At 39.4% G+C, this 13,369-nt stretch overlaps 1 protein-coding gene across 2 annotated transcripts in view; it reads left to right on the top strand.

The window, feature by feature from the left end:
- The window catches only part of LOC114356555 (facilitated trehalose transporter Tret1), a 37,008-nt gene that overhangs the window by 12,805 nt on the left and 10,834 nt on the right, over window positions 1–13,369 (top strand). The window contains exon 2 of one of the 2 annotated variants that reach the window (XM_028309762.1): window positions 4,953–5,062. In XM_028309762.1, the coding sequence (XP_028165563.1) occupies window positions 4,975–5,062 (88 nt within the window). In that variant the 5' untranslated portion in view covers window positions 4,953–4,974. Of the gene's footprint in view, window positions 1–4,952; window positions 5,063–8,047; window positions 8,180–13,369 lie in introns of those variants that run through there. The other variant, XM_028309761.1, reaches the window with a different exon arrangement.

The following is a 13,369-nucleotide window of genomic DNA, read 5'->3' on the forward strand; positions in this document are numbered from 1 at the left end:
AATATTATACAGTGGAGTTTTAAGAACTGCATTGTTACGTTAACAACTTATGATAAGACTGATAATACCACAGCTATCTAGGTCCGATCAAATCAAATTTCTTTATTTGCGTAGGTTTAATCTTTAACCTTGAAAAAAATCGATTGCCCGATACTTTACAAAGATTAGGTTATAGGAGTACCAAATGGATAATTAAATTAGCTGTGACATTTCGTTCGTTCGTTTCAGCCACATGACGTCCACCGCCACCAAAGGCCTCCGCCTAGGATTTCCACAAAGACCGGCCATTTTTTAAATGCACAACGAGGAAACTCTTGGCCTGTATCTCACCTGATAGTAAGTGATGATCAGGCCGAAGGTGGAAGCGAGCTTCACCCGGAATCCTCAACCACGGAGGAACTGGCTATCTTACCTCTAACTGCCGGAACACAACAATGCTGTTAACATTGTTGTTATGGCGACAGACTTTGGTAAGATGGTGGTAGCTAGCCAGGCGGACTTAGAACAAGCCCTACCACCAACCAAACCGAACAGAAAAATCTGCCCCCACTGGGAATGGAATCCGGGACCTCTGCGTCTGAAGCAGGTGGTCTTACCACTAGATCACAGAGGCAGTTACGAGGCTTACGCTACCTGTATCCAGGTACTTTCCGCAACCTATGAGATTAATCCCAAATTAAGTAAGCAAAACTTGTATGGATTGGAACATCCAATCTAAAATATTACTTTATAAACATATAAAAAATCCTGCTAAGTTTGTGGTCCGGGTCACATACTTACATATCAATCAGTAAACAGATGACGTGACGTCATAACTTCTAGAGTATTTTTATCGGTAATTCAGAAGGAATTGTTGTTGTTTATGAATGAACTTTAATCACTGGGGACTTATTTTCGAAGCACTGGAATTCTTTATCACATTGGAATAGAATGTGCAAAATTCGCATACAAATAAACTATTTTCTATCCTTCAATAGCAATTGAAGTGGAAAAATCGTAGCAGTACCTAACTAAAGTAGCTAACTAAAGAGAGCGAATCTTCACCTTAAAGGCCGGCAACGCACCTGTAACGCCCCTGGGACTACGGGTGCCTATGGGCGACAGTAATCACTTACCATCAGGTGATCCGTCTGCTCGTTTACCTCCTGTCACATAAAAAAAGGTATATGTAAAGGTCCCTCTGTAATGGATCATATTCGATTATAGACAGGAAGACTGGCAAACTCAGTGGGGGACTTCAATTTGTATGACCATAAGTACCTGTAGTAATAGGAGCTATTAGCCTAGGGACTATTCCCACCTCTCGTTCCCACCGCTGCAACTCCTGTGTAGCCAGGATCTACAGCTTGACCAACCCAAAAACCCAACCAGTGAGGGTCAAGTTTGTCCCGGGGGAAAGTTAAACTGTCATTGGACTGAGCTATTAGCCAGTATAACAAATCTACTAGTTATTACTATTGACTAATAACACTATAGCTTCACGTGCTATTGTGGTGCTAAGCTCAAAGTTTCCCTGCGTGATCGAATCAGAAATGAGGAGATCCGCAGGAAAACCAAAGTGACAGAACCTGCAGAATTGCTAAACTCAAGTGGCTGTGGGCAGGGCATATAGCTCGTAGAGCTGATGGCCGTTGGGGCAAAAATTTTCGAGTGGCCACCATGGGCCGGAAGACTGTGAGGAGCAGGCCTCCCACTAGGTGGACAGGCGATATTGTGAAGGTCGCGGAAAGAACCTGGATGCGGGCAGCGCAGTACCGATTGTTATTGTGGAAATCCTTGGGGGAGACCTTTGTCCAGCAGTGGACGTCATTTGGCTGAAACGGTATCACTGTAAAATTAAATTCTTGCCGCCATCTAAAATGATCTGAACAAGCTCTGTTTATGATTACTTATTATAGCTCTGTTTAGTTGGTTATGATTATTATATTTTCTTCCATTGTTTCTATTATGATTATGGAACAATCATAATATGATCGACATAGTGCAACTGACCATTGACCCAATAACTGCAGAGTGAGTCGACAACTCGTTGATCCAGTTACACTAGACAAATTGTACTTTAACAGCTCATCATGCTATACCATTTTTATTGCAAAATAGTCCATAATACAACAACATAAGATGCCACTGTATTAACCTTGACGTGCAGTACACAATAGACTCGTTAACATGCAGATGTGAAAATTACAAGTCATTTAAAGACTCTACCTCTCAAACTTTAGCTCCAAGTAGCCCCAAGAATAGCATTTCTTTAATTCTTTCATATTTTAACATGTAACACCATTATGGGTCTTAAGTTTAACTCAGGTGCCTGAGGTATGGGAGCAGCACGGGGGAGGAGGGGTGACGAGCGACATTGACATATTGTGACGTGACAAAACCACAGAATAATAATAAGTACTACGTACAGAAGTTTTACTTCGCGAAGGTATTTAAAAAAATGTATGCTCAATGTCATTAACAATATGGTGTAATTTAGCCTGTCTCAAGAGTCAAGGACCATTTTGTTGACAAACGTCAGTGATCGGCACTGCGCCGAAGCTATAGGGCTGACTTCGGTAAAATGATGTGACGTGAGGTGCCAAACTGTGGAAAATGGCGGAGGAAATACATGATTAAGCATGAATCCATGGCATGAATCATGAATAATATTAACTACTTATTTACTTCTCAATGTCTTGAGGCAACTTAAAAAAGTACATTTTGTGTTTTTATTATTATTTAGGCAGTTAAATACTGCACAGTATTTAGTACACCATTTTCTTTATTTTCTTCCATCATACACAAGAATACGCGTGCGTGAGTCAATGTTCGCTCGTATGTGAGGCCTTGTCGAATAGTATCCTGTAGGTGGGCTATCGTGCGTGTTTTGTTTTCGATGTAAACTCGCGGAGATGAACAGGCCTGACAAAACCCACTACACCGTATCATACCATGACCGTGCTAGGAACGTGTCAGGCAAATAAATATTGTTTGTATTGAAAAGTATGACACTGTTCCCAGTAGAATGTTCCGTCACCGATCAACACCGTCGCGTGCCATGCACGGAGCGTCAATAAATGTCGGCGAGAATATTTTCGATCCTTTCAGTGGGCATAGTAGAGCGTATCGTGTTGCTTTTCGTGCCTGACACGTTCCTAGCAGTCATGGTATGATACGGTGTAGTGGGTAGAGACCTTAATTCTGAATGAGATCTGAAGTCTCGCTGACGTTTGACGTTACCAAAAACTCTCCCGTGTCGTTCAAATACCTCAGCCCCCCTAGACAAAACGCACTTTTTGATCGAATCGAAAATCGAATCCGTCAAAACTCCATACAAAAAAGGGGCTTTTCGACCACTTTTCGACTGGTTTGCGATTATAATTTGCACTTTGTCTAGACCCACAGGCGCTGACTGAGTTAAGCACTAGAACTATAGTTGTGGAAACGGCTCTAATTACATTTCTTTCAATATCTAATTATCTACTTAAAAATAATCTTCCGTATGTAAATCTTCTTCCAAAACACGTCTTAACAAATTGCCTTACTACAATTTGCATAATTTCCAACCAGGCTTGAATGTGTGTCTACCGTCAAGTTCGTTCGATTATGACTTGGTTAGCATCATTAGCGTGGAGATACGAGCTGGAGACCACGTTACTTGTCAAGGACTGATGTACAGTCCGCGTCAAATAGTCCGTGACACCCAAAGTAGCCAAAAAGTTCGCAACACGTCTTTGTTACTTAGAATAAGGTTGTGTTGTCATTTTTTTGGTCACTAGGTGTCACGAACGATTTGACGCTGACTGCACAATTGACAGCACATTATTGTTGCAAGATAAGTAGCAGACAAATGGTTAAGAAGCTACAGAAAATGGCTGGATGTAGCTATACAGATATTTCCGAACAGAGAGTCATAAGGAATCGTATTCTCAATGAGTACTGTTTCATCTCAGACCTCATTCGTCGCCCGAGGTCAATCTGAGTTCAAACAAGGAGTAGGTAAAGCTTATGTTAAGAGAAAAAAGTCAGAGAGTTAAATTGGTATTCCTGAGGATAATTAGCTAACTTACTTAGTATTCATTCGCTAGAGAAAAACAGGAGGGAAATAAAACAATTAAAGTGGACACTGAAGTAATCTGTAGGTAGATAGGTAGGTTAGGTATAGTGAAGTTTCTTGGGGTATGAGTGTACGCACATGTACGTCAATAATAAGCATTGATACATCACACAACAGAGGTCAAAAGACATTGTTCAAGAGACGAAATGGCATGCTATTTTAAGAACAGACATGTTTTGAGTTGACCTTGAGACCAATAATACCTAACTTTCCACTTAAAAACAAGAAGGTAGTTATTATTTATCGCGCTCATTAAGTTAATTTATGCAAATAACATCCTTAAATGATCTGGGTATCACTTCTCTGTCTCAGATCTGTCTTAAATATAGGCTTTTTAAAGACTGTCAACAAGGTCTGTTGTTTGTTATGAAGCTGATTGAAAAAAGAACCCTACTTCTTTTCTATCGCAGTCGAGTAAAAAATACAGATCACTCTTTTCTTATTTTATTTTGAAATCAATGAGGGTTTTCGCGATTGAAAAATCCGCCAGATGGCGGGACGCGGACGCGGGGTCCAGATGCTGCGTGATTGGTTATTTTTGACATGAAATTGACAGATAATAATATGTCAAAATCCACCAATCACGCAGCGGTCGGACCCCACGTCCGCGTCCCGCCATCTGGCGGATTTTTCAATCGCGAAAACCCTCATTGAACTTCTGTGTTTTTTTCCTTTTAGGTACCACATCACTTTCCTTTAGTAAAGAAGAGTTCGTGACACCCAAAGTGACCAAAAATTTGATAACACAAACTTATTCCAATTTTAACAAAGACGTGTTGTGAACTACGTTACGTACTATTTGACGCTGACTGTACACGTACAATATGAATAACGTGTTCTCCGTTTGTTCCAGAATGTCGTAAAAGAGACAGAAGATGGATAAGCCGACCATTCATATGCTCTCCGTCCAGGAGAAGGGCGGGCAGACCAGGAAGGCGACACAGTACATCGCTGCAGTAGCAGGTAGATATTGACCTCAGATCATAGAAGGGAATAGATGTGAAACGGGGGCGTGGCGCGTGTCTCCGCGATATGCCCAGAAACGAACATCGGCCGCGTAGCTACCCAAGTAACATAGTAGGGAATTTAGTGCAATGATTTGTATGGAGACCCCTCCACTTTGGTATAGAAGGCTCATTTTTGCACCAGTTGTTCTTTGGGTGCTCCTGAGTAGATTTCCGTCGGTAGACATCGGGAGCCCCCCCTGTGGTAGCAGGGGGAGGGGGGGCAAGTTTCCTTCTGCCGCGCTTCACTTTAAGGCCCATATCTTCAAAACTATAGGTATTAGGGCAAGTGTGGTGTCATTTTCGGATAATTAAAGGATGGCGAATTCATTTCTAGAACAAACTTTTTGCCTTTTCATACAAAAAAATAGAAATATTGAGAAAAATTCACAAAAACCAAAAAGTATTTTTTTAAATAAACGTCGTTTACTTTTAAACCATTGGAGATAATCTAATAAAAAAAATATGTACTGAAAGCTACATTTACCAGGATTATAAATATATACCATTGTATGGTACTTTTTTCGAAAAAAGTNTTCCAACCAGGCTTGAATGTGTGTCTACCGTCAAGTTCGTTCGATTATGACTTGGTTAGCATCATTAGCGTGGAGATACGAGCTGGAGACCACGTTACTTGTCAAGGACTGATGTACAGTCCGCGTCAAATAGTCCGTGACACCCAAAGTAGCCAAAAAGTTCGCAACACGTCTTTGTTACTTAGAATAAGGTTGTGTTGTCATTTTTTTGGTCACTAGGTGTCACGAACGATTTGACGCTGACTGCACAATTGACAGCACATTATTGTTGCAAGATAAGTAGCAGACAAATGGTTAAGAAGCTACAGAAAATGGCTGGATGTAGCTATACAGATATTTCCGAACAGAGAGTCATAAGGAATCGTATTCTCAATGAGTACTGTTTCATCTCAGACCTCATTCGTCGCCCGAGGTCAATCTGAGTTCAAACAAGGAGTAGGTAAAGCTTATGTTAAGAGAAAAAAGTCAGAGAGTTAAATTGGTATTCCTGAGGATAATTAGCTAACTTACTTAGTATTCATTCGCTAGAGAAAAACAGGAGGGAAATAAAACAATTAAAGTGGACACTGAAGTAATCTGTAGGTAGATAGGTAGGTTAGGTATAGTGAAGTTTCTTGGGGTATGAGTGTACGCACATGTACGTCAATAATAAGCATTGATACATCACACAACAGAGGTCAAAAGACATTGTTCAAGAGACGAAATGGCATGCTATTTTAAGAACAGACATGTTTTGAGTTGACCTTGAGACCAATAATACCTAACTTTCCACTTAAAAACAAGAAGGTAGTTATTATTTATCGCGCTCATTAAGTTAATTTATGCAAATAACATCCTTAAATGATCTGGGTATCACTTCTCTGTCTCAGATCTGTCTTAAATATAGGCTTTTTAAAGACTGTCAACAAGGTCTGTTGTTTGTTATGAAGCTGATTGAAAAAAGAACCCTACTTCTTTTCTATCGCAGTCGAGTAAAAAATACAGATCACTCTTTTCTTATTTTATTTTGAAATCAATGAGGGTTTTCGCGATTGAAAAATCCGCCAGATGGCGGGACGCGGACGCGGGGTCCAGATGCTGCGTGATTGGTTATTTTTGACATGAAATTGACAGATAATAATATGTCAAAATCCACCAATCACGCAGCGGTCGGACCCCACGTCCGCGTCCCGCCATCTGGCGGATTTTTCAATCGCGAAAACCCTCATTGAACTTCTGTGTTTTTTTCCTTTTAGGTACCACATCACTTTCCTTTAGTAAAGAAGAGTTCGTGACACCCAAAGTGACCAAAAATTTGATAACACAAACTTATTCCAATTTTAACAAAGACGTGTTGTGAACTACGTTACGTACTATTTGACGCTGACTGTACACGTACAATATGAATAACGTGTTCTCCGTTTGTTCCAGAATGTCGTAAAAGAGACAGAAGATGGATAAGCCGACCATTCATATGCTCTCCGTCCAGGAGAAGGGCGGGCAGACCAGGAAGGCGACACAGTACATCGCTGCAGTAGCAGGTAGATATTGACCTCAGATCATAGAAGGGAATAGATGTGAAACGGGGGCGTGGCGCGTGTCTCCGCGATATGCCCAGAAACGAACATCGGCCGCGTAGCTACCCAAGTAACATAGTAGGGAATTTAGTGCAATGATTTGTATGGAGACCCCTCCACTTTGGTATAGAAGGCTCATTTTTGCACCAGTTGTTCTTTGGGTGCTCCTGAGTAGATTTCCGTCGGTAGACATCGGGAGCCCCCCCTGTGGTAGCAGGGGGAGGGGGGGCAAGTTTCCTTCTGCCGCGCTTCACTTTAAGGCCCATATCTTCAAATCTATAGGTATTAGGGCAAGTGTGGTGTCATTTTCGGATAATTAAAGGATGGCGAATTCATTTCTATAAATATAGGCTTTTTAAAGACTGTCAACAAGGTCTGTTGTTTGTTATGAAGCTGATTGAAAAAAGAACCCTACTTCTTTTCTATCGCAGTCGAGTAAAAAATACAGATCACTCTTTTCTTATTTTATTTTGAAATCAATGAGGGTTTTCGCGATTGAAAAATCCGCCAGATGGCGGGACGCGGACGCGGGGTCCAGATGCTGCGTGATTGGTTATTTTTGACATGAAATTGACAGATAATAATATGTCAAAATCCACCAATCACGCAGCGGTCGGACCCCACGTCCGCGTCCCGCCATCTGGCGGATTTTTCAATCGCGAAAACCCTCATTGAACTTCTGTGTTTTTTTCCTTTTAGGTACCACATCACTTTCCTTTAGTAAAGAAGAGTTCGTGACACCCAAAGTGACCAAAAATTTGATAACACAAACTTATTCCAATTTTAACAAAGACGTGTTGTGAACTACGTTACGTACTATTTGACGCTGACTGTACACGTACAATATGAATAACGTGTTCTCCGTTTGTTCCAGAATGTCGTAAAAGAGACAGAAGATGGATAAGCCGACCATTCATATGCTCTCCGTCCAGGAGAAGGGCGGGCAGACCAGGAAGGCGACACAGTACATCGCTGCAGTAGCAGGTAGATATTGACCTCAGATCATAGAAGGGAATAGATGTGAAACGGGGGCGTGGCGCGTGTCTCCGCGATATGCCCAGAAACGAACATCGGCCGCGTAGCTACCCAAGTAACATAGTAGGGAATTTAGTGCAATGATTTGTATGGAGACCCCTCCACTTTGGTATAGAAGGCTCATTTTTGCACCAGTTGTTCTTTGGGTGCTCCTGAGTAGATTTCCGTCGGTAGACATCGGGAGCCCCCCCTGTGGTAGCAGGGGGAGGGGGGGCAAGTTTCCTTCTGCCGCGCTTCACTTTAAGGCCCATATCTTCAAAACTATAGGTATTAGGGCAAGTGTGGTGTCATTTTCGGATAATTAAAGGATGGCGAATTCATTTCTAGAACAAACTTTTTGCCTTTTCATACAAAAAAATAGAAATATTGAGAAAAATTCACAAAAACCAAAAAGTATTTTTTTAAATAAACGTCGTTTACTTTTAAACCATTGGAGATAATCTAATAAAAAAAATATGTACTGAAAGCTACATTTACCAGGATTATAAATATATACCATTGTATGGTACTTTTTTCGAAAAAAGTAGGTGAAAAAAAATTTTTCTTCAGGACACTGCGGGCGAATTTTACTGCGCGTCGGAAAAAAATATTTATTTTATCCATGAATTCATACTATTTGGTTCATAAGCAAGTAAGGATTATTATTTTAGAATTTATTTAGAGTTCCTGGCACATCAAGCTAACATGATATGTATTTTATCTTCAATTAATTTTGAACTCTATGTGTAAGACATAAGGTTGAAAATAGCTTAATCACATTTTAATATTGAAAATATCATAAGAAGAAAGCACTAAATAAAGAACTTGAATTTGTCTAAACGTCTAATGATCATTAGTATTTTAATTAACACATTTCTACATACTATTGTACCAGTGATTTAACGGAAAGGAAAGTGTGAGGAAAGTGAGGATTGATAATATGTTAAATTCGTACACATACTCACTCACAAATTGGATATTAAATACAAATAGTCTGAAACCAACTTATTCACCAATACCATAATTTGCCAATTCAAGCCATCAATCATAGGTACACAACACACTGATATTTTAGGAGGCTCTCGGGTCATGGCGTTCTAGCTCGCGGCCAACGTTCGAATGCCACAAGGAATATCTTTTTGTTATCCCGTACGACTCCCATCATAGTACGGGAGATTATTTTTAGCACAAAGGCTTCGGCCTGTGACCATTATAGTTGTTTGTTCAGACAGCACCAGCTTCTGCACTACTTCTTCCACTTACATCTCAACATTTTCAGGCAAGCTTCGGCAGCTACGGGCAAATCGGTCCATGTAGGCTCCATGTTGCTATCGACTCTGGTCCACCCCCAACCAGTCGGGTAAAGGGAAGACTGAGTCGGTTGCTTGCAACTGACCCTATACGCGAACCCCTTGATATACTGCCAGTAGCCAATGCTGATACAAAGCTGTTTGGGTTATCTTATGTAGGGCCACACCTAAGTGTAGTCCACAGCGAGCCATTAGGATCTTTATTCTCCCTTTTTTATTCCCTATCATCCAAAAAAATCCTATTCATTAGTTAGGTGAATTAAGCGTCTGAGTGAAAGCCAGCTAATAGTATTCTGATGCCGGATATGCTGACCCAAGCAGACACATCCTTACAGTATTAAGTGTTTCATGGACCCCACATGTATTCCAAATGCTCGAGAGCTTCTGTTGTTAGGCCCATTTTGTCACAAAATGTTTGAAAACAAAATTTTTGTGGGACATGTGGTTTGTTCCCCAGTTTGCGTACCTGTAATTGCTTGGGCTTACCTTTGACGAGTTTTCTCCATGACCCTGTATTTCCCTTTAGGAATGATTTGGAGAGGCTTATATCGCGTTGGAGGTTTCCCATTCAGCCTTGTGCTTCTTGGATATGGCCATATTATGGCCATGAGGTATGCTTTTAGATAAAGATACTATCAGTTCTGACTATGGTTCTGACTGACCCATTAGGTATCGTCTCTGACCCTTGTCTCGCTAGACTGTCGGCTCTCTCATTGCATTCGATCCTTGTTTGTCCAGGTATCCCACATCAGGTACACTTTGTCATGCCTTCCGAGTTTGTTCATCTTTAAGATTGCATCTAGAATACCTAATTCTAGACTCAACCTTCACTGAGGCGATGGCTTTGTTTGAGTGCTGCCTGGCTGTGGCTCAGGATGTAAATATTGCGTTTTTTACACCCCTATTTTTTAGTGCACACATAATAAATAGCGTAGAATTCAGCTTGAAATACTGTAGCAAACCTCCTTAAACGTTCACTGTGTTTGTGTTTACAGTAGACGCCCGCTCCCATCCATCTTGGCTTGGAGCTGTCAGTAAACCAGATTAGGCTGTTCTGTTGGAATTTTGGTCCTCTTTTCTAGTCGTCCCTTGTTCAAGATCTATCCACTTATTAGCTCAATCCACTGTTTTTTTTCTTACTTATCATATTAATCCACTGGTATTGTTTTAGATCAAGTACCTCCTACTATTACTACATGCTTGACTATGAACGAGTGCTGTAAGTGCCCACAAACCTAGGCAGTTTTGTATCAGAATCGGCTACGGGCAGTATATCAAGGGCAGTAATCATGTCCTTATGATTTTTTCAAGTTATTTAAAATTAAGTAGGTATATCAAGGGGTTCGCGTATAGGGTCAGTTGCAAGCAACCGACTCAGTCTTCCCTTTACCCGACTGGTTGGGGGTGGACCAGAGTCGATAGCAACATGGAGCCTACATGGACCGATTTGCCCGTAGCTGCCGAAGCTTGCCTGGAAATGGTGCGATGTAAGTGCAAGAAGTAGTGCAGAAGCTGGTGCTGTCTGAACAAACAACTATAATGGTCACAGCCGTAGCCTTTGTGCTAAAAATAATCTCCCGTACTATGATTATCAATCCTCACTTTCCTCACACTTTCCTTTCCGTTAAATCACTGGTACAATAGTATGTAGAAATAAGTGTTAATTAAAATAATAATGATCATTAGACGTTTAGACAAATTCAAGTTCTTTATTTAGTGCTTTCTTCTTATGATATTTTTAATATTAAAATGTGTTTAAGCTATTTTCAACCTTATGTCTTACACATAGAGTTCAAAATTAATTGAAGAAAAAATAAAAATCATGTTAGCTTGATGTGCCAGGAACTCTAAATAAATTCTAAAATAATAATCCTTACTTGCTTATGAACCAAATAGTACGAATTCATGGATAAAATAAATATTTTTTTCCGACGCGCAGTAAAATTCGCCCGCTGTGTCCTGAAGAAACAATTTTTTTCACCTACTTTTTTCGAAAAAAGTACCATACAATGGTATATATTTATAATCCTGGTAAATGTAGCTTTCAGTACATATTTTTTTTATTAGATTACATATCTCCAATGGTTTAAAAGTAAACGACGTTTATTTAAAAAAATACTTTTTGGTTTTTGTGAATTTTTCTCAATATTTCTATTTTTTTGTATGAAAAGGCAAAAAGTTTATTCTAGAAATGAATTCGCCATCCTTTAATTATCCGAAAATGACACCACACTTGCCCTAATAACTATAGTTTTGAAGATATGGGCCTTAAAGTGAAGCGCGGCAGAAGGAAACTTGCCCCCCCTCCCCCTGCTACCACAGGGGGGGCTCCCGATGTCTACCGACGGAAATCAACTCAGGAGCACCCAAAGAACAACTGGTGCAAAAATTCCCTACTAACACGCAATCTGTATATTCACTGAAGTTAAGATTGATTTACGTTTTAAAGTCAGACTATCACTTTAAATCAGTTTTGACTTAGTTTAAATGCTTTTGAGTAGAATGCGGTAAAATTTACAATGCATGAAGCTATTATATGGTCTAAAAAATTAAGTTAATTGGCTTATAATCATACTAAAACATTAATTACTTTTAATATACAGCACCTTTAACAGCATTTACACTAACACAAAGGTTAAAACCGTATATTAGTAAATAAGAAAACCTAATGCATTAAATAAACGTTGTCGAAATATTCTATAGTGCATTCAGATATATTAACACATTTTACAGATTGAACGCATTTTTATGATCTTTTCTTATGCTTATTTACTGCTCAGCATTAGCCAAACATTTACTAAAGTTTTAGCTCTGTTATCTTCTTATTTTATTGTTACTTTAAAGCTTTTAGCACTATTTAGATAAATTAAAAAAATATTTTATTACTTTAGGTCATAATTTGGCCATAAAACCACGAGCCGTATGATTATATTCATTTGTGCGTTAGTAGGTCCTGTATATTCATTAGAAAATTTATGTCGAACGTGTCACGTTATTGACATGAATAAACAGTGGAAAAAACTTAAGGCCGGGTTGCACCAACTTACTTTAACAAACGTCAAAAATCTGTCAAACCCCATACAAAAAACATCGGTTATCGTCATAGTTACGGTCAAAGTTAGGTGGTGCAACTCAGCCTAAGAGAACAGGTGGAGTAAAGAGAAAGATAAAGACGGAATATTCAAACTTTATATTTGGTTTAAGAAATGCAAAACGTGTTCCAAAAAATGATACACCTCATACACAAAATACAGTACAATCGGTTGTTGTGTGAGTCAAGAAGTTCCGTAGAACATTCCTTCATCCCTTTCGGTCGTTTGCACTATTTTAAAAGGCATCTGAAAAAAAACAAATAAGCTTATTTATGACTTAATAGAGAAGTAGTTACCTGAAAACTAAATAATTACCCGTATAACGCATACCCTTAAAAAAACGACTACAGCAACACTACTAACTAGTTACAAAAAGTTCCTTTAAATTATTACTATTACAATGAGCGAAAAATAAGATAGGTAGCTATATCGTGTTTCATTACAAATTACATTTGTAGTGATAATGATTTTATACTTAACACTTGTCAAACTAGGTACCTACCTAATTGGAGACAGATAAAATTGAAAGACGTGGAGTAGGGGATCATGACGTGATGAAGTAATTAGTAACTGTCAACTATGTAATTACTATAAGAGCTAGTTGAAAGCCTAATATAGGCATTATTTTTGATAAGCATATGCGGTACGCAGATCGCCATAATTAAAAAGTAAATGCGTGATAGCAGTTAATAATAACGTATAATAATAAAAAGGTTTTCATACATAAGCATTTTGTGAAACCAGTATCGAGCCTTGCC

The sequence above is a fragment of the Ostrinia furnacalis genome, unplaced genomic scaffold (assembly GCF_004193835.3).
Source record: "Ostrinia furnacalis isolate ACB-3 unplaced genomic scaffold, ASM419383v2 OfSCF2829, whole genome shotgun sequence".
Taxonomy (NCBI): Eukaryota; Metazoa; Arthropoda; class Insecta; order Lepidoptera; family Crambidae; genus Ostrinia; species Ostrinia furnacalis.